This window comes from Athene noctua, chromosome 19 (genome assembly GCF_965140245.1).
Source record: "Athene noctua chromosome 19, bAthNoc1.hap1.1, whole genome shotgun sequence".
NCBI classification, from domain to species: domain Eukaryota; kingdom Metazoa; phylum Chordata; class Aves; order Strigiformes; family Strigidae; genus Athene; species Athene noctua.
This window is the reverse complement of record NC_134055.1, coordinates 4,838,676-4,864,447: the sequence shown is the minus strand read 5'-3', so window position 1 is coordinate 4,864,447 and position 25,772 is coordinate 4,838,676. Positions and strand designations below refer to the sequence as shown.

Below are 25,772 nucleotides of genomic sequence, written 5' to 3'. Positions count from 1 at the left end.
TTCTCTTCAAAAACCTATCAACATTAGATTCTATGGCTACTAATTCTGTTGATTTTATTGAATTTATATATATACATACACATACATAAATATAATAAAATATATTAAGTAATACATGTAATAAAAGTATAGATGCATCCGCTGTGAATATATTGAGACTTCCAAAGTTCTGTCAGATAGCATGCCAAGCATCACGTGATAAGTGCCTTCTACTGCTGCCTTGAGCTGGGTTGTATTCAGAAGACAAGAGGCCTTCTTGCTGCAAGTCTGCTAATGGCAGAAATGAAATTATTGTACTAGGACTGGTCAGTCATATGGTGAAGATATCTGATGATTAGCTTTTGAACCTTTAGGACTGAAGGTTTTGGTATTTCCCCTCATTCACCTGAGTCCCCTACCCCCCAGCAGGAGTATCAATCACAGGAAACCAGGCAGTCTGTACTGTTGAAATCATCAAAGCCATTCCTTGTTATGATCACCTCTAATCTGCTCAAGGTTTCCTAGCCCCATGTGTGTTTAATGAACAAATGAGTACATTTGTTTAGAATCAAAACAAGAGACTACATATTGTGTGCTGGGTGGCAGGACAGTGATTAATCAAATTCCTCAGACTGCAAGCTGACAGCTTTTTTTTTTTTTTTTTTTCATTCCCACAGACCTTCTGAAGGGGAGAAATGAAGAGATGAAACCAGACCATTACCTCCGTAAAAGCCCTTCCCTGGAATCCCTGAGCAAACCCCCTATGGCCTTCAGCAGCAGAATGCTTACCTCTACCCCCAGCAGCTTGAAACCCCAAAGTAAACTCAGGTACTCACCCAGTTGCTTGTGAAAAACAGCACACTGAAAAGATTGACAGCATTACCTGGCACCAAGATGAATGTTTTAATCTGGTGGACCCCTGTCTCCATGGAAACCCTGCTGACTAGTCTGTCCAGTTCAGAATTACTGGGCTCTGTCAGATCCAGATATCAAAATTCAGATTATAATAAGTACTATTATCTGTAAGATGAGCAATCGTGATGAAATGAGGATAGCAAGCTTTCAGGAGCCACCAAGTTGTATACAAGAATTCCATCGTGTGTACAAGTGGTCAGCTCTCATTATCCTACTGTGTGTTATAGTGAGTTAAAAACTAAAAGCTTTGAGGTCTAAGGGAAAGCTGGACACATAATTTTCTTCTGTCTTGAGAAAAAAAGTATGTGTTTTTCTCTGATCTCCTCAATTATTTCCAACAGTAGAAGCTGTAGAGTGGAGATAATGCAGGTGTTTTGGTTGTTGGCCTTTAACTGTCCTCTAGGCCTTGACTGCAATACAGCTTCTAGATTTCTCAATTTATTCAAGAATAGCAGCTCAGTTGGATGTGAATTTGTGTTACAGATTCTTTAGATAGTTTCTTCCAATTCTACACCCTAAATCCTACTTTTCAATACATAAAGCAAAGAGATTACTTAAAAATTTTATAAGTAAAGCTGGTGAAAATAATAGCAGAAATGATGGGTTAACACATGCCGTTGAATATCCATAGGCTGCTGTTTCTTCAGGTCTTTGTATGCAGTGACACCAACTGAATTTGTCTCATCTAAAGGCAAATATAGAATGAAAACATTCTGTTGCAGTTTGGTTTACATTTAGGTTCTGTACTGCCATTCTGCTTTGTCATACAGATATTATTTACACACTGGTAAAAAAATAACAGACTTCAAGCCTATTTATCTTGTTCTCCCTTATGCTTCCCTGGATTAGTGTGGAGAGAAAGGACCCACTAGCAGCCCTGGCTCGGGAGTATGGTGGTTCAAAGAGGAATGCTCTGTTGAAATGGTGCCAAAAGAAGACTGAAGGTTACCAGGTGAGGGAATAGGTGCATTCTTACTTTTCTCTGAAGAATAATTTATCACTTTCCTATAGGTCTGCAGTAGGCAGTGTCACTTTGAAGAAATGTGTGTATCTCAGTCTGCTGATTTTTGCATGTTTACTTCTACTAGTTGTTTCCATGCACTTCCTTCAGATTTCTATAACACTGCAGTCCCCAATATTACATTGTCATAAGTAATTTGTATACAAAACCCAAAATATTTACTGCATTAACAGCCGCTGATGGTGAGACACAGTGTGTATCCACAACTTCAATTTGGCATCAATTTTTGTAATTACATTCTGCTATTTTTTCTATAGACTTCTGTGTGTGATGTGCTATTGTGAGAGGTTTTTTTATTGGTCATTTCTGTAAAACCAAAGAAATACTTCTTTGTGTGGCCTTGACCAAATGAAGTTTGCAGCTTGGGGCCCCACTCTTTCTAATCTGCTGCAGTTTAATGGGATTTTACAAAGCAAGTTTTGACTGCTTGAGAATGTGTTACTGCTTTTCAGAGTGATTTTTCTCTGTTAAACAGGCATAATGATTTGTGTGCTCATCAAGCCCTGGCTAGTGTTTGTATGCAGTTGAGTTAGGCCTTTGGTTCTACTTGTAGCTGAGCTGTAGAAGGCAATTATAGACACCAGTTCATCCTGCGATATATGCTGGGTGTGCAGGATTGTCTTGGTTTGATATAATATTGCGATTTTTCTTTCTTAAGAATAATATTGTTTGTTTCTTAGAGCAGAAGACAAAAGCAGTTATCACCACATGATATGCACCCTGGAGCAAGTCTTTAATAAAAGCAGAGTCCATCTTTTAAAGTAAATAATAAAATATTTTTTTTCTTCATAACCGGCTCTTTATGAAGCATTTAGCTGCAGGGTGCAGGAGTTTGGAAGAAAAGACAGTAGCTTTCCTTTTAAATAAGCTGATCTATGAAGGCTTGAGTTGTTTCTTAGCACTGGCATATTCATCTGACTTGCACCAGTTTTACAGGACAAGCATCAGAGAAAGCTCCTGACTTTAGACACACCTTAGAAAGCCTGGGTTAGTGTTTAGCCTCCAGTTCTGTAATACTGCCTAACAGGCTACAGTGCTTTCCCCTGATATTGTATGCTCTGTGCTGTCTTGATTTATTTTATATCTCATCTACTAAAATTCTCCTGGTCTTGGATCTGAAAATGGGGGGGAACATTCCCATTCAGTCCTCAGAAAATAATTCATGAAACATTCATGAACTTTTCCAAGTCTAATTCTGTTCAGCCAGGAAACCCATCTCTTGAATAATGCTTTCTGCTGACAGTGTTGCCCTTTTTTGTTTCAAATGGCACATATGGTGACCTTCCTCCATTTCTCTTACAGCAGTCTAACTGTGATAAGTTCACTGTCACACGTGTTCCCTGAGAGTTGGCCTGTAGTTTTCTTTCTGTGATTACATTCAAGTTGGACTAAATACATTGCTTTTAGAAATTATTGTGTGGCTTTGCAAATATAGAGTCCTGTCCTGATTCTGAGGGTACCAAACTTGGCGCCAAGACTGACAAGTATTCCCTCCATGATAGAATAGAAAAGGAGTTTTGTTTTTCTCTGCTGAACCCAAGTAGTGGAGCTGTGTATCAGATAGCAGGCCACCCAGGAGGTATGCAAGGCAATCTGGGTCTGTTTGTTTTTCCTTTTAGTATTAGTCTCTGGAGGGAAGTATGTCCATGCTTCAGAGGACAGTGGAAGTCTTTGCTTTATATATGGCTGCTGGAGTGTTGTTGCTATGTGACTGTCCAGATGATGTTTCAGAAAAAACTCTGTCATTTTGGTTCCTGCTCTGACGAGTCTCTTGTTCTATTCATGGCTGTCCTCTGTTGCTACTCCTTCTAAAGCAGCAGAATGAGTTTTCAGCAGGTTTTGAGAACAAGCAGGTAAAGCACTGACAAACACTGCATAATCCAGGAGAGTAGTTCAGACTCATGTGGTGGGGGGCCTTATTACCCAGAGTGGAAGATCTCAGAGTAGAAATTGAAGTCAGATGAACCAAAGGACAAAAATGGTATTGATTTATGCTGAGAGTCTTGCCCCTCTGTCTTCACTGCTTCATTTAGAGGCATTATCTCTTGGACATTCTTCCTCAGATTCTCATTCCCATTACGCTCTTTGTGGTGCATTCACTAACTCTTCCTGAACTTGCTTTTCCCAGACCCTTGCACTCTTATGGTAAGGCTGATATTAAGCTCCACAGGGAGTTTTTATCATTCTTGAGTACAAAGAACTGGAGTGGAGTAACAAATGTCATCCTCCTTCCTGCCTTAGCCACTGCAATAGTGGGAATGAGGGAGTGAACTCCACCAAGCAGAACCCTGATGAACTACGTGACTTCTTTTCCATAGGTAATATCCCTGTCTGTGAGGCATCATCTGTGCAAATCCCTGTACGATCTGTCATGTTCTTTTTAACCTGAAGCCCAGAATCACAGATAAGATGCAAAATGTTTTCAGCTCCATGACACATTAGAATGAGAGAATAAAAGATTTGCTCCTTGGCTGCCTAACTTCTTTTTTCAGTGGCAAAATGTGCTGCCTTTGAGGTTTAGTAACAGTTCCTGGTCTGAGCTGGGAAGGAAGAGGGAGATTCCTTTCTGTTTAAACTATGGAGATACCAGATTTCATTAAAAAGTAATAGCAAAATGAATTAGAGTAACTGATACTCACAGTAGCAGCTACTACCCATGTCCCAGATTCCCTGAGGAAAGCTGGATTAGTGACCCAGGAAGGGATCTGGGGATAAGACCTAGGGACCAGCACACAAGGCTCCACATTTTAAATGCTTTAATGCATACAATCCATAAATAATTTAATTATCCTATAGATAGAAATTTACATCCTGCTCCTGGTGTATATCCCTGCATTGACTACAGTGGGAACATTCCCTGGTTTTGAACTTCAACATGTTCCCCAGGAGGCAATCTCATAAAATGAGGGGGACACTGGAGGGAGTTGAGCGAAGCACAACACAAATTAGTAGTGGCCTGGAGGGTTTTGTTTGTTTTTTAAAAAAAAGAAATTGCATGAGATTACAGTAACTGAGGGGAAACATGAAAGCATCTATGTTTCTCTAATCTGCCACGTCATTTCTAAGATCCCTATTTAAACAGTGATTTGATATCAAAAAATATATGAATGCTAAGGAGAAAGAGTAATTATTTGGAACATGAGAACAGAGTCACTAGAATGAAAATAAAGTGGAAGTTCAGTATAATGTCTAGGAGAAAAGAATATGAAAGTGGGATTACATAAACTGTGGCATGATGATCATATGATCTCAGTTGTCATATTTCAATGCCTAGGTGAATGTTACTGGCATTCTGACCACTGATTTTGAATAACTATGCAGGGGAGGTGCTAAATTATGCAGGGGAGGTGCTAAATGCACCTCAGCAGTAAAAAGAATTGTAGTGAAATAAGGCTTTGGGCTCAGTGGCTTTGTGCAAAACTTCCTTGAGGAAAATCCACATCATAAAAGAAACAACCTTAATCTAATGTATGGTTCCCTGTAAGAATTGTGCACTGGCACATGATCTGTTTTGCCAGACATACATAGACTGTTTCTTCTGCCTCTCTGAATTTGTTGACATCATGGTGTATAATGTAGGATGATGAGATGACCAGACTTGAGAACTGCTTTTGTGGCTCTGGAACTCAATTACCACAAGTTCTTTAAACCACAAAGTCTGCTGAGAGTAAGTTACTTATGTTAAAATAGCTTTTTCTCTGTTGTCTTGTGGTTGGTTTTTTTAATCTATTTAAAACAATTATGCATCATAGCAACAGTGTGAAGTAGAAATTGGGTGCCTCTTTTCTAATAGACTCTGTTCCTATGAGTCTTAACTCCTGGAAGCTGCTGAGAGTCATTCTTGTTGCATTATCACCTTCCATAATCATATCATTAGTGACTGTGGTGTTATTTAAGTGCCCTGGTTCTGTTTGCTCTCTGTGGAGACCATTTGTCAAGGGGCCAAACCTCTCTAGATTAAATCTATTACTATTCACAGATGTATTGTGAAAACACGGAACATCAAGAGGCACTTAACCCGTGATCGTTAGAATTGAGGATTATTGTTTCTGCCACATATACCCTCTACAGAGAGGGGAGGGAATTGCTACCGTGTTAATGAATATGGTTCGCTTAGAAGAACTATTTTCATGTTTTTTTCCAACCACTACACTCCATCCTATGGCACAGAGGAAAAGAGAATCTGAGGCTGACTCTTTTTTCCAGTGCACAATCATGGTTATTCTTTTTATCAGTTATAACAGGACGCATTTGGGATCCACTTGTTGAAGAACCACCATCTCTTATAGTAAAGCTATGTCTGTGATTTTCTTAAGTAGAGGAATGTTACATAGCAGGAGATGAGGAATGTTCTAGAAGTGACAAAGGAAAATGACAGCTATACCTCTGAATATTTTTGTATTTCATATATTCCCAACCTATGCAGTCAAACCATTGCATTGTATCATCTCCCTGACTATGAGAGGGTCAGTACACCAGCTTGTGGATAAAGGCAGTGGGCATCTTCAGGAGAAGAGGCAGTGCTCCCTGTTAGCACTGACACCACTATGAGATGTCTGATAAATTGGTGTTGGTCTTACTGGTATTTGTGGGACCAGCCTCAGGTCCAATTTCATATCATCTGGAGGAATCTCAGCAACATGGAGAGAGACTACTAACCATAGAATCTTTGTGTAGCTTTCATGTTGTACAAGTAGTTCCTGGAGAAAAGAATTCCTTTTAATTATTTTACATAAAATACACTAGCAACTACGAGCAAAGCTCTAAGAAAATGATTTATTTGTTTCCATGCCTTATTTGGAATTATTTGACTTTGCAGTAGGTCCCAGGAACACTGTACAGTTTTAGAAAATATGCTTAGGAGTTTGTAGAAAATATTTTTAGGGTGATACTTTCTGACATTGTATTGTAGAGTCTAAATTAGCAAAATACAAATATCTGTATGCCCAACCATTCTGAATATTTTCCTCAGAAGTTGTGAATTGGTTTTTGAAGTTTCGTTTTCTTAGAACACGGGTAACTTTAGGGTTCTGGTGAAATATCCCGATGGAGACCACAGCCTGCATAGTTTCCAGAAATACAGATTGACATCAAGAGGATTCTAAATATTTCAAGCTTTATCTTTGCCATATATATTAATAAAAGTGCCTTTCCTGTATAGTGCCTCAGCTATTCAGAAAGAAGAAAAAAACTCTGCCCTGAACTATTCCCACTATTATGGCTAGTTCAGCCTTGAGAGACAGAAATTGGAAACAAATTACTTCCAAACATAACCTAAAAGTCATTAAATGCAGTTCTGAATGCTTTTACTACTAGAAGCATAAAGCTGATATATCAGACTGTGTAAACGTTAGTGTCTCTGCGTAGTGCTACATCCTTCATGTAGCAAAGATGCAAAAGCTTAGGAAGAAAAATAAAAGCTGTTGCAGTATTTGCTGTTTGTCAAGTAATTATAGCAAGAGACTAGTTGACTAGTGGCTTGGCAGTGGATATAATATAAAGCTTTTTACCATTTTGTATTCAGTTTAAACTCAGACTAATACTACCTTGTTTATGAATTTGTGGCTTTTTTCTCACAGGAATTCGCATTCCTTTTCTTTTTGTGCTAGACAGTATTTTTTCCATATCCTCTTTGTTCTCGAGCCCTATTCCGTGACAGTATCCCCTGATTTTTCTCATATTTTTTTCAACTCGTTTGCTGGCTGGCTGAGATCCAGCACAGATTAAGTGTGGCCCAAAGATGTACAAATGCAGATAGACTGATGAGGATATAACATACTCCCTTTGGTCAAGTGGTCATGGGGCCAATGCATTCTTAGTAGGAAGGTGGGTGCTCTCTGCTGCTAGGACAGCCAGCCAGGACAACTATTTTTTGAGTGCTGATGCATCAAGCAGGCGTATTCCTGGGCTGCACATTGTGGGGACCTGCTTTGTAGTAGGTCCAAAAGCTCCTTCATGGCCAGCTGTACATTTACAAGTCTGTGTTTGACGGTTTCTTCCTTATTCTGGAAAATAAGGGTTATATTTAGAAACAAGAAGTCTCTTATTTCTTTGTGCGTCATTAGTGTGGGTAGTTGACGTTATCTTCCTACTTAAGCAACTAATGTCTCAATCTTATATCTTGACTGAGCACTTTGCCTCACACTTCAGTTATGCACCATCTTGGACCACAGAGAGCAAACAGAGACTATATTGCAAATGCTACCACAGTCCTCAGGGTTTGTGCTCAGGCTGGCAGCTCTAGTAAAGAATCAAAGAGCTGAATGGGTCACAAACCAGGATCGACCTTCTCAACCTCTGAATCAGGGCAGAATATAATTCTTGGGACTTGACTTGTGAAACAATTGGTCAAGCACTTCCTTTGACACTAATATAATGGGGCTTAGTTTTAAAGCCTTGAGAATCCCAGCATAGCTGTGCACTGTCCTAAAGAAATACAGAGAACCACCCGATTGTTTCTTAATGACAAGGTGGGTATGGGAGTGATTCTCTTACCCTTTTGTACGTTACGTTTTGTGTTTGTGTCAACAAGTAGCATAAAACTACTTCAATATGTTTCCAATTTTTATCAATCTTTCTCTCTCCCTTATATCAACATTAACCAGGTTTCTATCTAAATATTATCTAATTGTGACAAGTAGATACGTGGTGGCATTCCGTAATTCAGCAGTAAAACTTTGAGGAGTGGATGTACAGGTTTTCTGGCAACCTTTCCAGCTGAGGTCTTTCAGGCAACAAGGATAGGAGGCCCTGTCTGCTGTTACTCACAGTTTGTGTGCAGCTTGGAACGGCTGCATTCCCACAATACTGTGATTTTGTGTGCTGAAGATCATCAGCAAAACAAATAACTCCCACTTTGTGTGATGTGGGTGAAGTAAAACACTGAACAAAACCCCTCCAGATTTAAATGGCAGCCATCCATTCATTCTAAGCAACGCTGATGGCAGAGTCTCTCTCTTCTGGGGAGGACTGGGAATATTTCCCTTCTCCCACACCAACCTGTGTGCCTGAGATTAGAGGCTGCTGGCCAGAGCCTGCTGAGCAAGCAGGAAAAAGCTGCCTGTCTTAATATTTACCAATGCCATTAATGCAACAAAGTTCTTTTTTAGGGCGAACAATGACACTTGCCCTAAAGTACCATATGCTAGCACATCCCTTCTGTTACGAGGGGGTGCACATGCTTAGTAAGAGCTCTGCATCCACAGTGCTTGTAGCATTTTGACATTTAGAAGTAGGACATATATGCAATGGGTTTTTCCCAGGAAGTTATTAGTATATTCTGTGAGTTTCTGAGAGATGGGTCAAATTTCTGGCAGTCTTTGAGTTTTTCTGACTTTTGCCAAAGAGGAGGATGTTGACTACAGAGAGACTTATCTACGCAAAAGTTGCAGGGAGTCTTGGTAATAACTATTGAGACAAGAGGGATATTCTGTGTTTAAATAAAAATTGACAAGAAGTTGGTCAGGAATTTTGCTCCTAAGTCTGCTTTGGACCATCTTTATGACCTTGGCAGTCTTGCATAATACCATTGCCTTGATTTCCCTAGCTATTAAAATACAGGTCATCATATCATATATCGTTGGATGATGATGAGTTTCAGTAATATTTGGAAAGATGCTCTGATAAAAAGGACAATATTGAGAGTTTTTAATTAATGAAAATATGGGCTTAAAATCTCAAGATGTTCCTTTTTTTTTTTTTTCTCCAGAGTAAATGTTTTTCTAAATTAAAACGCTCACAGCTGAATGTGTGCATGCATTTTCTCTGTATTTCCCAGGGTTGGGTCTGGAAAATAAGAGGTGCAGCCAAATCATGGCACATTGGGAATAATCAGGTTGATTACCAATATGCAAGGCCCCTTCACAGTGATGCCAATGCATAAACATGCTTCTCCAGTGTAGCCAAATAACTTGAGCCAAACTCTACCTTTTTTCACATAAGGGGCTTTATCCTATAAACAAATACAAGTCTCTTGATTGGAGGGATAAAATAAACGCCCATGCAGCTCTCTCATGCGTAACTTTCTATCCTGCTGGGTAATTTTAAAAATAGCATTTACATTCTATCCATCCCAAAGTCCAAGACGCTTTCCTTGTGTTGCCTGGATGCAATGACAATCAGTGAAAACACTGAATTGATTGGGCACCACCTGGAACGGCTCCAAACTGTGAATTTAACTGGGAGAGAGCTGAGCCCTGCTGCCTGTTCCATGAATATCCTTTGCTGTTGAGACACCTCTCCCCACCTTGTCTCCATTCTTTACCGTGAGCCTGCTGCAGTCTGCAGCCCACCCCCTCATCCCAGGAATTCCAGGACATGACTAATCTCTGAACTGTTCAATACAGATAATTGGGAATAGCTGTGGGAGCAGTCAGTGTGGTCATTAGCAATTCTGCACCAGGGCTCCAGGCAGGAAGTAGCTGTGCTGCTGTCTTGGCCACAGAGAGAAGCTCGTTCCTCCCCCTCTCTCTCTCCCTCCTTCCCCAGAGTATCTGTGTGGTCCTTGGAGCTGTGCTGCTGCATCTTCACTCCTTCAGCCCTGGGAATGAAGGAACACAGTCCAGTCTGTTTGTGGCATTCAGCAGTGGTGTCATTTATACGAGTTGGTGAGAAAATTGATGGAAGTATTGTGTAGCAAGCAGGGAGTTGGCTTTCAGCAGGTGAGCGTAACAAAATTTATATTGAAGAGCAGAAAAGAGAGGCATAGCAACCATAAGAACTCATCAGTATCTACTAGTATTATTACAATGAGAAGAATTAGTTAACTTCTGGTCTTGCCAGTTCTCCCTCTCCAGATATAACTAACACTGGTTTTGCACACTCACTGAATGTGACAGTGCTGTACATTACAGAAGTACCAGTCACACTTGATATATCTCTTTTGTCATCATTACCTCATGTCTGAAATGGCCCAGAGATGTCCATAAAATTGCTTCTGCTTATATCAGCTGTCATTTGGTCCTGTATGTTTGTGTGATAAAAATCCAGCTCCCTGTGAACTCAGCATTATACATCCTCTCTCTGTTGTTCAAGTGGAAGCTGGTGTGCAAAGTGATAAATTAAGACCCAAAATGAGGAATATGTACAAAATCCCTGTTACTTTACTAGCCTTTAGTGTGGCCTTTGAAGTAAGTGACTTTAGTAATGAGTATGTTGTCATGAGGTAGTGTACATTCAAAATAACACATATTATTTGCTAGGAAAGGTTCAAATACATTCACTGTGTGTTATGTGCACTGTGCCAGCGACGAGTCTCAAGCCTTTGTTCACCAGAATTGTTTTCATTTTTAAAATGAAAGTCTTTCTATTAAATATATATATCTTTTTATATATGTATACAGTCTTTATATATTAAAATGCAAATAAAACCTAAAAAATGTGAACAAAGTATAGTGAAATATTTGCCAGTCCACATAGTGCTGGGAGCAATAGATCTGCTGGGTGTGAATGGATTCTATTTGGCTCATTAGGGAGGTTACACACATGTATAGATACAGTGATGATTTCAATGTCAATAATAACTGCTTTTCACCTTGCAAGCAGAGGAAATGGGAGGTCACATAATTACTTCATCACAGTTTACCTTAAATATCTCCCATCTGATACTATTATTTTTTATTCTTATGAAAGCTTTAGCTCTAGAAGCACCAAATCTCTTCTGTAATCAAAACATCAGAACTAAGCTGCCTTGTAGAGGTCGTAGACCTCCTCAATACCTCATGAAGAAAGAGCTGAGCTTGAAGAGTGCACAGATCATGTTAAAATGGCTTTACAGTTTACTCTGAATAATACCTCTGAGACAACTCCTGTCAGATGAGCTTGTTTTGAGCACAGAACTTTAGAGAGCATCATGCTACCTGTTATTGCCAGTCTGATTCAAGTAGGAAAGGTAATGAAAAAAACTGGAGATACCTGACTTTTTGGTATCATCTCAGTTCTCTGGATTTTGAGACACTAAAATAGTTGAAGCTGAAAAATCTTTGTGGAGGATACGTGACAATAAGCTTATTAAATTTCCTCTTTTTAGATGTCCTTGCTCCATGTGACTACTGTAGTCAACTGAAACTTGTTGCTTTTGCAAAAAAAATATAGTCATAAGCTCTCTTTCTAATGTCTTCTCTGTGCTGAGAAGGCTCATTAATTCACTTCCTGAAGCAAATGATAAATGGTAAACTCAAGGCAACACCTGTGGCAGCAGTGGAGCAAGGAGCAAACAGAACCTAGGAATGTGATGGGAAATGGCGTTTCTTTATTAAAAGGAATGTAGTAAATGGGATAACCTTTAAAGAGCTGGCTCCAGCTCCTTATAATTTCAGTGTGCTGTAATTACATAATTTAACAGCATTTCTGCATAGCATTTTATGTAATCTGAGCTGTGTTGTTTCATTCACGTGTAATCAGCAATAAGATGCATGATTTACTGACATGGCTGGTAGAAACATTAGAAATATGGTTGATGGGGATAGAAACGCAAAGTTTCAAAGAAAGGTTAAAACAATTCTTATGGAGACTGCAGCTGCCTGAACCATTGAACTAGGGATATTAATACAGCCTGGAGGATAGAAGGTCATTTGGCTTCCTTCCCAATCTTGGCTAGCCACTTAATCTCTATACAATAAATAGTATTGCTGTTCCACAAGTTATTCTGGATTTTCTTTTTAAATCAAGAAGCATTACTTTATTGTGTATTTCATTTAAGAGAAAAAGATTTGTAAGGGAATTCAGAAAGGTTCCTGGTAGTAGATTGACTAAATGTGATATGTAAATCACTTTAGACTTGCACTGAAAATAGCTGTGTGCAATTGTCCAAGTCATCTGGGTGCACCCTGTAATTACAGAAGAATCCAGGCAGACTTTAATTTTAAGCATTCGTGCCTTTCATCTGTGTTAACTGGACCTGACCACACTTCTAATTCACCCATATTTCCAGTAGATTACCCAGATGTTTCATATCTTTGCTGGAGAATTTTAGATGAACTGGAGTGTTCTGTTTGCTCAGAAGTCTGGGTCATGCCGAAAGAAGCTCCTCTTCACTTCTATTGCTTCTTAGGAAGTATTTAGAACTTGCCTATCCAGAGCTCAAAGTTTATATGCTTCCTTTGAGAGAACATCTTTGGCTGAAGCCCACTAACAAGTCCTCAACCAATTAGGGTGTAATAAATCCAAATTAGATTTGCAGTTCCATGCAGTTATTGTTAAAGATGGATGGATGTAGGTAATCTTTGGAAGTTGCCTTTCAAGGTACCTTGATGAGACTTTACATTAGAAAGGTCAGAGTTCAGGTTTGCAGAAACGTGGCTTATGAAAAGGAGGTTCCTGTTCAGACATCTGTGTCTAAATATAACCACATAAAAACACTGAGCTGTAAGACTTAATCTGTGGAGGAGCTGTGGGTCTCTGGTTAGTAATAAGCAGGAAGGATTGCAGAAAGTTGAGACAGTTGAGGGGGAGCTGCTATTAAAGACAAGGCAATTCCCTTTGGTTTATTCAATATATTTATTTTAACTGATTCTGTCTTCAGTATTTAAGTTTGTATTCTGTGTAGGCTGAACCTCAATACTTATGTTCCTGGTGTGCCATTCTGTACGGATGACTTCTGAGAGGCAGGAGGGCATGTTGTATGCTGGGAGGGGAGGGTGCTAAGAATGATGCTAAGGTCATATTTATTGCAGTCTTTCTTCCACAGAGTTCCAGGCTAGCTTCAAACTGATTAATGCCTATAATTTATCATTCTGGGTCTTACAGAGAAAATTATGACTCAGAGAGCCATTGCTGTGGGCACAGTAACATCTGCGTGGTGGGAATATCTTGTGTCAGTATTTTAACGTTCTCAGGCTGTAATGAAGAGTGTATGATGTCATTGTTGCTTTTTACTGAAGACTTGGAGTCAAAGTTCTAGTGAAATCTAATGGTGTGGTTGTTTTTTCCTCGGATAAACATGAAATTGTTTTTAGTGAGAACAGATCACACAGATTTCCCTGTGGGTCTTTACCGTGGCTCTCGTAGCGCTCTGTTATCTGCAAGCAAAGGTCCTGTTCCTGGAGCGGGGGGGCTAAGGTTAATGACTTGCAGGTGTCTACCATCTTTTAGACTCGGCCTGCCACTAATATTGTAGATAAAACATATGCTGTCTAAATAACATTGTCTGAATTATTTTTTTTTTACTTAATATCAGGCACTGTAATATTCATAGAAATTAACTGTACTGGGTACTTAAAAACTGCACTCTGGTGTGCTTCCAGATCCCAGTCTCTTAATATTCCCAGTGCATGTGTAGTAGTTCACTCATGAGCTTTCATTTGAAGTGAATGAACTATTTCCACTGTCAAGAAGCCTGGGAACTGCACTGGCAATAGTTTAGTCTGGACACCTCTATGCTCTACACAGTACTCTACTGCTATCCTAGCAAACTTTGTACCCTCACATCTTTCCATGCTCCTTTTTTTCACTCCACACAGGGTATGTAAAGATGGTTATGTCATCATGCTATAAAAACACCCCTCTTCTGGCCTGATTTTCACGTTCTTTCAAGATTTTCATCTACACCACCCCTAACCTCCTCAATTATTTTCTTAGCAGCACCATGGAAGACCCAAGTCAAGTGCTGCGTAATATGGATATGATATGTCTGCTCCAAAGGAAACTAGTAACCCTGAGCACTGCAGACCTAAGCTACTCGGCACCCCTTGACCCATGGGTCAGGGGTTAATCTCTGGTGCAGATATCTTTAGCAGTGTAGATCCACTGATGGCATCCTAAAAATAGACATTGGGGTACTAGTGACCATGAGACATACAGTGACCATAAGATGGCTAATTCTTCACCCTGCCTAATGAGCACTACAGCTCAGTTTGCAGTCCCTATTCCATTTTTGTGTTTCTCCATTCGTTCTGCATACACTCGGATGGTGCATCTTCCTCCTACAGGATGCCATCCTATATAGGTTAACTTCTAGGCCCCTCATGAGAAGCCACATGCAGTTTTTTCGGAGCTTGGGGCTTCTGCTGTAAGCACACTGGGAGACAGAGAAATCACCAAACTCTCCATCCTGCAGTTTGGAAGTGTGTATTAACAACCAGCCTGTACACAAAGAGCTCCCTCATATTCATGTGTGTTGAGAAATAGAGAGGTGTGGCAGACTGAGACAGGTTCCACTGCCAAAATAATCAAGAGAAGTGAATAGTTTCCAAGGTGTTCATTCCCTAAATTGTTTTCCTGTTTTGTTTTGGTTTTTTTTCTCTTTCTTTTTCTCCTGGCTTCAGTGGAGCCAGAGTTCTGAGAAATCAGAGTGCCTCTATTTTGAGTTAATTCCTCTTGGTGTGATGTAGTGGGGAGCTATTACAAATAAACTTGCAGTGTAGTAAAACACAGAAGATGGCTTTTCATTTACCATGTCCTTATATCCCAAACTGAAAAGTAGTTAACACAGAATCCAAGATGAAATGCCAGAGAGGGGTTTATACCACGTATGAAATAGAAATGCATGTCTTCAAGGGAAAAAAGCACAATTCACTAATGCTTGTTGCATATGAAAATGACAGCTAAGTGGTTTTAAGTATGTCTAAGAGTTTGTTGTACTATTAACTGAACAGTTGAGCTGAACTTTCAAACATTCATTTTGGGTTTGCATTTAGGACAAAAATTCAGATTTGAGTTTTTCTCTGCTGGTCATGAAATACCACTTTGCAGTAGATTTCATCTGTTGTTTAAGTATTGTCAGCAGAACCTCATCTTTGAACTTTTCCTTGTTTGTAAGACTTGGATCCAAGGCTTACTGAAGACAACTGGCTGGACGATGCTGTTGGAGATAGGATTTTTGGACATAGCTCTGATTTACCGTGGACGTTAGCACTTCTTATCTCTAGATATTGTTAGATGGGAGGTATAATTAAAACTACAAAGATGAGTAAAATTATCAAACTGATGCTGGGCTGGTGAAATACCATAGGAAGGAACAGTTTTGTATCTTGTGTGTCTCATAATAGCATCATGGAAATGAAGATAGGCTATCGTGTTCCCACACAAACATGACTTGCCGCTTTGTCTAGTCCTATTGCTTAACTAAGGCTTTGTTTGTTCCTGTTTCTGTGGCCTTTGGCGGGGGGACAGGAAAGGACCACCTCCATTTTCCATTTCTATCGTACAATATAAAATGAGAATATTGGCATTTGATAGTAAGCTGTTCACTGATAAAATGTATTGGCCTCAGTAAAAACACTTCTGTAATTTGGCAGTCAGTCCTTTCCCACTAACTGCAGACTGATAAATAGTAACTAACTTGTTTGAAACATCGAGAAGCAGAGTAACCCAGCTTCAGCCAATTCCATAACAGAGTTGGACTTCTGTGGTGCAACTTCATGGATTAAGGAAAGTCAAGACAGATTTCAGAGCAAAATATTTTTTTTTTTCTTGTGATGGTATTCAGCCACTACATCACTTTTCTTTTATTTCCATTGACAGATGTTAATAGAGCAAAATACACTGTGGTGGCTGATGCAGTGCGGTAATGTCTGCTGCTGATGGCCTGCTTTCTGAGTCCATTAGACTTGTAGATTTATTGCAGCCAGAGTATTTTAACCTGCAATATTCTGTACTGCTTCAATTTGAGTCATGTTTGGTTATGGACATTTATTACTAACCTGAAATCCTGTCTGACTGGACAAAGTCCAGGTTGGACAACTAATCAGTGAGGCATTGTAAGTGAAGAGCATATGCTAAAATACTTCCTGTCTGGGTTTTAGTGCATCTGCATTAGCTTTTGTATGAGTGATGCAGTAAAAGCTTTGTCTTTTGGGGAGTCTTGAAAGAAAACGGAAGATAGCTAAATAAAGAAAATGAAGTGGTAGAGAGTCTGAGTTGAAGTTCATCACGCAGGAAGAGAGGCTGCTGAGAATGATTTGAGGGTAGCTCCACACCTGCCGTCAACGTGTGAGAGATGGTACAGTACCATCATGTCCTGGAGCCTTCCATGCTCCAGCAGCTGTTACTTTTCTAAGCAGTATCACTTAGTTCACTGTTTTGTTTTTAGCTGGTATTTGGAACTGCAGCTGCTACTAACTACAGCAGCAAAACTTAACCATGAGAATTCCTTAGTGTGCTCGTATGGCCAGTCAGTGCAAACAAGAGCATTAGAAAGGTCACCTTGTTCACAGGATCAGAACTGGGACACAAGCATATGTTTAACTACAGCTGTGCCTCGCAAGCAGATCCCTCTGAAGAACCCCAAGTGCGCTCTGTACCCCCAATAATCTTTGTATTTTAAAGGACTGCTTTACAGATGGGCTGACTTTACAATATCACTTTCTGTTTCTGTAATCACACTAATCCACCTGAACACGGCATGTTCTCGACTTCAGTTGCCATGGGTAGGGAAACTGGGTTTCCTCTGTGCACTGAGTGCACCCTTGTAATAGGTTATGTGACTAGCAAAGAAGAATCCCACCCTCTAGCAACAAGGGGAAGGAAAACTTTTTTTGGCCAGTTAAACTTGCAGCCACATTAGGCTATTTCTTTCCAAATGTTTCCTTTTCACTGCCCTCCTCTTGGAGCTGGCAGTGGTGGGAGTGTTGCTACAGACAAGTCAGATTTTTCTAGCTCAGCTCTGGGGTCTCAACTAGTTGTCTATTAATCTCTCCATGCCCCCTGAAACATTGCTTCCTTGAGCAAACTCAGTCTTGTTGTCATGTTAGGAAATCTGTGAAGACAAGATTTAAAGATTTCTGTTTGTTTCTGTTCCATAAGGATCTTGTATTTTACTTTGTACCAATGTCAGAGCCACAGTTATTTGTGGTAGGAGAGCAAACATCAGGAAACCTCTGGTCTCTCCTCAGCTATTTATGGCTCATTTTGTGAATTAGGGGAGATGATTAAATTCTGTATCTCAGACTTCCCATTCTTTATCTGCCTTTTGTTAAGTGCTCTGTGATGTGCAGATGAAAGATGCTGCTTTGATAAAGAATGTGAGAATGCAGACATGCATTCATGCAAATGACTGCAAACTGCACACATCTGCCCAGCTCTTGGCAAGCTGCCCACTCAGCCATTGCTGTTGCCAAGTCTGAGCCTCCCTCTCATACAAGCAAGCACATTATTTAGGGCTTGAGGACTATTTTAGTATTTCATTGGTTTGATCTCACTTTTGATAAGGGGCTGAATCAAGTCATAATTGTTAATTACACGTTTTCATTAAAGGATGTCTTTGGTGTGTAATCAGAAAGATAACAGGAGTCAAATACACTGATTACACTGTCTCATTGTTCTACCAATCCATCCCTCTGTTACACATCCTGAGACAAGGAAGCATAAAATCAATTACAAAACACCATTTTAAAATACCAGTGACTTCTGTGGTAGGTGCTGGGGAAATCATATTTCTGCCATTGACAGGGTCCAGATAAGTCCTTCCTCTTGCCAGCTCAAGAAAATTGCAGCTGCAGCACATTCTGCACATGCTATTTCTCACCTTCTAGAAAGTATTGGAGAGAATCTCTTTGTTTGAGGCCTGATGGGAAAAACATTTAACTCCTTCATAGTCCCTTATCCAGGACTTTGAAACTTGCCATCCTACTTGGTATCTTTCAACTTGACATGAAAAAGAGTGGAAGAATGGAAAAGGTAAACCTATGGTCCTTTAATACTCTGTTTCATGAATGCATAAAAACTATTGTTTGGAGATTTTTTTTTGTTGTGTAGCACTGTTCAGAGATGATTCATGTTTTCTCTTACAGAATATTGATATTACCAACTTCAGCAGCAGCTGGAGTGATGGGCTGGCCTTCTGTGCTCTTCTGCACACATACCTGCCTGCACATATTCCTTACCAAGAGCTCAACAGCCAGGATAAAGTAAGTGTCATTGTGCCTGCTCCTATACCATTTTCAGAATTCAGGATGAACATTATCCATTTTGAGGGGTATGTGGTGGAGACACAGTGTTGCAAGATCTTGATTGATGTAAAATAAGTAGATGGGAGCAACAGTAAGAGGTGAGTGTCAGTTGAGAAGTTACAAAGCAGACAGGATTGATGAAAGGGGAGAGGAAACCAACAGTGAGCACCCACAGAGAAACGCAGGGACTACTGGAGAAAGAGTGCCAAGTTTCCTCAATCCAGTGAGTGCTGTGGATAAACATGAAGATAGCAACCCTTTTGCAAGGCTGAAGCAGCACACATTAAAAGTGCTAGATCATTAGGCAGACAGATCATTCATGGAACTACTTGGACAGCAATGTATCCAAAAGTCAGACCGTGTCAGCACATTCTGAAGACCCTCACAAAGGGGAGAAACCTGGATTTACTTCAGACAGCTAGTATCTATTACAATAAGAATGGTACTATATAGAGGAAAGCCTTAGTTAACACCTCTTCAGAAACATTTCACTCATAATACAGACAGAACCTCAGTGGGGGTTTTGGCCCAGTTGTAATCAGTTTTACAAGAACCTGCTTGTCAAAAACAGGGCTGTGGCTTGGCCAAAAGTAGATGAACTATTCAAAGACAAAGAACTTGTTTGTGAGCATACCTTACTAACACAAAAAAGCATCTATGTGAAAATATTGAACCTAGTGTGTTTCATTTAAATTTAATGATGAACCAGATGCAAGGTAGGGTTCAGAAATCATACTTTGATGATAATCCTTTTGAACTTCTGTTTTATTTTTACAGAAAAGAAATCTGCTGTTAGCATTTCAAGCTGCTGAAAGTGTAGGCATCAAACCCAGCCTGGTGAGTAACCTTCTTTTAGCAAGAGAAGATTTGCTGCATACACTGTTCCAAGGCCTTTGTTGTCATGTGGCCAGTCAGCTTGCACTGAAAATGTTCTGGTAGTGCTAGGAAAGGCTGCACCACCACCTCTGGAAGTTCATAGTGTTAGGAGAACTTCCAGAAAAAATTTGTAGAATCATGGAATTAATATAATTTGAAGGAACTTCTGGAGGTCATCCAGTATTGAAATGAGAGTATTGATTATGTCCTTCTCTTGGAAGCAGATTGCAGGTGATTCCTGTTTTTCCAGATTTGCCTGTTAGACCATTTTCTTTCCTTTTGTTTGAGTGTTTTAAGAAACACAGATAATTTTTAAAGCTATTTAAAAACCCTTTTCAAAAATCAACAATACGATAACAAGGAAGAGGTAAGTTTAATATGAAGAGAAAAATATTACGGGGTTTATGAGCTAAATGCAGACATGCAAAGAAGCAGCCGTTTAAATGAAGTTATATAGAGAATTGATCTTTGGAGATGAAAGAAATGGATATGGCTGTTTAACTAGGTTGTTAACGAGTTTCAGAATTGCACTAGGCCAGTAGATCATTCCCATGGACATTTTTTTTCACGTGGCTTTAAGGAGCTCTGGAATGGAAGCAGTAGTAGTGTTCAATAGCCACAGGTACTCACTCAGAGGACCCAGTGATGTTCCCAGTGCTGGTGCTTGACTAAGTTTTGACAACATGTCTGTCCTGTGCAGGAGCTCAGTGAGATGATGTACACAGACCGACCAGACTGGCAGAGTGTGATGCAGTACGTCGCCCAGATTTACAAGTACTTTGAGACCTGAGATGCAGAGCAAGAGGTGGACAGAAGTGGGGAAGAGAACAAAGAATGCTACAGATGCACTCGATCACTTTAAAAATCCACTTGCTCCTCTTCCACAACCAACCTAAGCTCTTAGTTTGAAAGAAAGCTCTTCCATAATTTTGATTACATCAACCAAATAAATATCCATCGTTCATCTATAAAAACCAAATTCATCTGTAATTTTATTCCCACAGGGAAATTGCATAACATTTTCAAACATGCGTGGGATATTTCTGAAGAGGATCCCTTGTGCTAAACAATGTTTGCCTCAAACCAGACTCCACTAACAGGAGACCTGCTACAAAGTGAAGCTCTAAATCAATGTGGACTATGCTGGCACTCAAGGGAGGCTGGGAGATTAATATTAATACAAAAGCTCACAAAAATGCTGCTCTTGCCAAACGTGCTTAACTCATCCCAAATACATGTTGTTTTCTTGCCTCCACATATTTTGTAAAACATCGTGACAGATGCACATAAGTGTGTAGAACCTTAACCTGATTTATTCTCACACATCTGACCCAATAAGTATACTAGTTAGCTTGTCATAGCTTAACCAGCAGGATAATAACAGAATCATTTGTAACTCAGAAACCACATTCTGTTCCATCACAGTTAGTGAAAGAACTCTGAAGGCTCCTGTTAGATTCTGAAGGTTAGGACTTCATTTCAGATCAAACAGAAGTAATCTCTTTGAGGAAAAATAGGTTTATTACTACAATTTCATTACTTGATTACTACAGGAAGCCAGACCTCAGTTTCCCAGCTGACTGTGCAGGCACAGTTATCATAGGGATATTGCAAATGCAGTTTACTAGCTTTAGTTTGCAAGGTGCCAGTGATCAGGTGATGACTCTCTAAGCAATACATCTCAGTAGTCCATATTTTTGTGGATTGAGTGGAGTAACTTCTTTCTTCTGTGTTGATCCTGTACAATCAGCACAGATACACAATTGCTCTGTAGGGGCATGAATCTTGAGACAGCCTGTGCCCTGTCCAATAAAATATAGTCCACAGGGCACTGTTACATGGAAGTGATGTTACCCTGTAAAGGAACACAGTAATATATTCATACCAATGGAAGTTGCAACTTCACAAGTTACAAAAAAACGTAACTGGAACCCCTCACTGTGTCCTGGAAATCTCTAAGGCGCCAGAGAATAGCTTTCCAGCTCAATAATGCTGTTAGTTAAATGTCTGAAAGATACTGTTTAATTTCCATTATACCATTTCTCTTATTTCACCTCATGAAGTTAAATTTTCTGTTGTTGTCTCCAAGGATAGCAGGATCAAACAGGCTGCTTAATTTGTTTTAGGAGCAGGTCTTGGAGAGCGTGCTTTGTACAGGACCTCATTAGAAGGTTTCCTACCTGCTTTAGATTATGCTGGTAGAAGAAAGTTGTTGTTTAGTTAGCATGTTTAACCCAGTGACCAGACTTGATGCTTTGTGAATGTTAATCATAGGGAGCTAGGGATCGTTTCTCTCTTACAAAAAATAATAGTGCATGCTTACTGCTCTTAACTCCTGAAAAAAGGCTCATGAAGTGGAAACAAGCGATTTCACAGAAGAAACTTGGTTTCAGGTTTTCTGGGGCTTTGCAGGTGGCTGATCTCAGCTTCTGGCTTTGTTGTTTGGATTTTTTTTAACTGCTATTTAAATTAGTATTCTTGGTTTTCTCACAGCAAAATACAGGATTAAGGGATAGATGGCAGTGGCCAAGGTCAGTGGGTGTATTGAACAGAAAGGCATTTGGAGGGAGGAATGCAGTGTATGCCTATTTCACAGTAGAAGAAAAGCATCACTTGCTCTTAGTTTTAGCCGAACATTTCTTCTAATCCATTGCACCCAGGAAAGTCTGATTCCAATCTTTTGAGAGCCTGTGTGATAAAAAAGGACAGTGACACGCACTTACAGTGCCCTTGCACTCTCTGTGTCATCCTATACTGTGAGAAAGCAGTTGTAAATGCTGGCCAGAGGTATTTCTTTGCAGGAGAATACTTTCTAGATTGAATTAACCCTCCAGTATTTTTCAGCAGGCACTCTGTCATCCCTAGAGAACATAGGATGAGTTGCTCTAAGTGTTCTCAGATACAAGTCTCCTGTTATGTGATAAGATGAAAGAGCAAAATAGCTGCTAAGCAGAGTTGGTTTAGGAAGGCAGTCATGCTGCAGAGCTCCAGTGCCTTGTGGATGCAGCAGGCTCTTTTCCCTTGAGGTGTCCGTTGGCAGAGCTCCCAATGCTCTCCAACGGGCTGTAGTTCAAAGCGGAGTGAAGTCAACACAGAAAATTCCATATTCCTCAGTGGGCTTTGGATCGGGCACTTGCAGGGATGAGAAAAACTGTTTTAATTCCCAGCATTTGGTAAACAATTCAAAGTCAGAGGGCTCCACTTGATCTGAAAAAGATAATCTTAACCCTCTGGTCCCTGGAAGTGTGTTCCATGTGACTGTCAGACATACACTAAATACATATGTTGTCTGATGGGTTAGTATCATTTGCTTCAGGCACTGTTCTGACATTTATTCTAATTTGTTTTTCCAAGACTTATTCTAACCTTACAGACCATTCTGTTTGATCTAGCAGCTTTTTTTTTTAAATTATTTTTGCAAAGTAAAGTGTCTGTCATCTCTTTGCAGCTTATTCTCCTGTGTCTCCCAGTAGCACAGACCAAACACTAATTCTACCCAGTTTTATGGTATACTCTTAATTTTTTTTTACTTATCTAGGAGTTAGAACAAGGAGCTGTCTGTCAGTAGAGAAGATGATACTTGGTTTCACCATTTGCTCAGTGTTACTTTTCAGACCTCAAACCTGCAGATCATCTTTTTGAAACGCTGATACTTTGAGAGATGCTCTTCCAAGTTATTTTTTGAGATCAAGAATATTGTTTATTTGTTTATTTAACTGTTAGAGTATTGTGTTATTTTTTTGTCGTTTTGAGCCTTGCACAGTTACATTTCTAGACCTGGATTTTCCAAAATTACTTGTGTTTTTCATGCTGCCTTAAAAATTTGAATAGGAATTTAAATTTGTCCCACAAAAGATGCTGCAGACCAGCCTGATTTTCAGAAAGTCTACAGGCCCTTGTAAGACATCTCAAATTTGAACTGCAAAATCAATGTACTCGCTGCCTCTAAAATTAGAGAGTTTGTTAGTTAAGTTAAGCTAGAGGGTATAAAGATAGTCTTCATAGAAGTTCTGAGAATCTTCTGAAAATGTCCTAGAATGGAACATGTGATGATACGACATGGATGGTGTAATGCTTTGTGTCAGTAACGGTTTTCCTAAGCTGCCTAAATCCTTTCTGACTTTGCCTCTTAGGAGTAATGGATCTTTCCCTGATGCAGGCAGGTGAAATCTCTTCACCATGTCACCGTATGCTCCCTAAATATACAGGCACTCTTAAACATACCTGCACATGCTTGTATGTGTGTTCTTGGGTAGTCTGCCAGACTACAAGAAACCAAATAGCTGATTTTGGATGAGCACGTGAGAAGAATGGTTAGGATGGGGATTTCAGTGACGTTCCATGGAGGGGTATCGCATCGTGTGACTGTTGTACTATAGCTCTTACAGAGGAAAGGAGGTGAGCATGTGAAAAGCATCCAATCTGACTCCCAGAATTCCTGGTGAGACATAGAAAGTACAAATTGTTTCATGGCTTGGGAAGGTACAGAGGCGTTGAGAAGTGAGCCCAGAGTCAGCCCTCTAAGAAGGTTTTCTAGAAAGGCTGATGAGCTGTTTCTGAAAGTACGCGGTGAAACTGCATGGAGTGAAAGTCCAGCATGTGAGGGGTGGGGCGTATATGGGACATACATACCTTGGCCTTTGTGGACAGCAAAGGGTCTCAGCTTGAGAGTCCTTACTGACTGTTATCTTGAGTGACATTTCTCCTAAGGGGTCATCCTGAGGTGGATCTCAGAAGGTGAGGGGAGAAGAGAGCACAGCTTGCTGCCGTTGCAGGTTCCCCTTTCTGTGCCTGTGGCAGTGACAGAAATGCCAAGGGGGCAAAGATTTCCCATTTCTTCCTGTGCTGCAGCAAGGCAGCCCTACTAAGCAGAGTGATTTTTCACTTGTGCACATTCTCCAGTTCCCTCTCAGTGAGACACATTCTCTTTCAGTTTTGGCAGGTTTTCTTTTTGTGAATGAAGTTGGTTTTTATGGCTTTTCTCTATGATTTTTCTCATTTCATATGTGCAACCAGTTACATGCGAGTTTTCTGTCCAAACCAAGTAAGTGCACGCTGGCAGAATGATCAGTTCTCCTTGATTCCTGACCTGGAACTCTTCAAAATCTACCTTTTTGCTTCCCTGGCATTCCCCCTTCCTCAGGGAGGGGAATGAAAACACGAGCGTTGGCTCTTTAGTTTGTTTGTACCTCCCTCATCTTTCCGTGCTTACGGTACCAGGTCTTCCAGCAGGAACTATCTGACAGGGCCAGCTGCTCACAGAGCTGTGCCTTGTGTATCTGATAGAAGGCAGAATCTGTATGGGATGAGGTTATGCATTTTCCCGTCAGAAGAGGGCTTTTGCCTAAAAAGACTCAGGGCACTGAGCATTAAGATATTTTTAAACCCAGCAATAACTTCTACTATGCTAGACTATATTGGTTTTTACCAACTCCAGTGCCGTTTAGACTCACTCACCAATATGGTGTAGAATCAAGCTTATAACTGAACTGCAATTAACGTTTTTCTCAACTGATGGTCTCTACGTTTTTGACTTGCACGTGTGCCAATTCCACTGGGCAGTGCTGGACACAATGTTTTTATTGATTGTTGGTCCAGGTTTGAGTTTGTCATATGGGATAATCACCTCTAACAGTCAAGTACTTTTAGCTTTCTCTATTGGGTACAGATGTTACATCGTAACCTAATTTATACAAAGAGCACATTAGAATGTATATACTAGGCATTGCCAGATTTGGACATGCTAATATTTAAAGATTAACATTATTAAAATGTATGATGCAAAAATCTGTGTAATATTTCTAATAAATCTTTTTCTGTTTCTGATGTTTGTTGTCGTGTTTCAAATATCTACATACAAAAGAGATTCTTCTGCAGTCTTCTGGGTAACAGGACTCTCAGGAGAGTTTTTAAAAGATACTCATGGTTTATTGATTCTCCTATGCTGGTAGCAAAGAAAATTTGGTCAGAAGCTTCTTTTCATAAATATATCAAGTTCCATTGTTTAAGTAACTTAGATGCATTTGGATGCCTTTCGGAAGATTGTCTCGGGGGTAAAGGAGTGCAAGAGATCTCTCAGTTTCTGAAACAAATAG

The 25,772-nt window shown here is 39.9% G+C and overlaps 1 protein-coding gene across 3 annotated transcripts in view; it reads left to right on the top strand.

The window, feature by feature from the left end:
* SPECC1 (sperm antigen with calponin homology and coiled-coil domains 1) overlaps positions 1-25,503 on the top strand; it is an 88,833-nt gene extending 63,330 nt beyond the window's left edge. For all 3 annotated transcript variants that reach the window (XM_074922495.1, XM_074922498.1, XM_074922496.1), the window contains 5 exons: positions 657-807; positions 1,744-1,846; positions 18,643-18,759; positions 19,579-19,638; positions 20,378-25,503. In XM_074922495.1, the coding sequence (XP_074778596.1) occupies positions 657-807; positions 1,744-1,846; positions 18,643-18,759; positions 19,579-19,638; positions 20,378-20,467 (521 nt within the window). In that variant the 3' untranslated portion in view covers positions 20,468-25,503. The remainder of the gene's footprint in view (positions 1-656; positions 808-1,743; positions 1,847-18,642; positions 18,760-19,578; positions 19,639-20,377) is intronic.
* Positions 25,504-25,772: the final 269 nt, after the last annotated feature.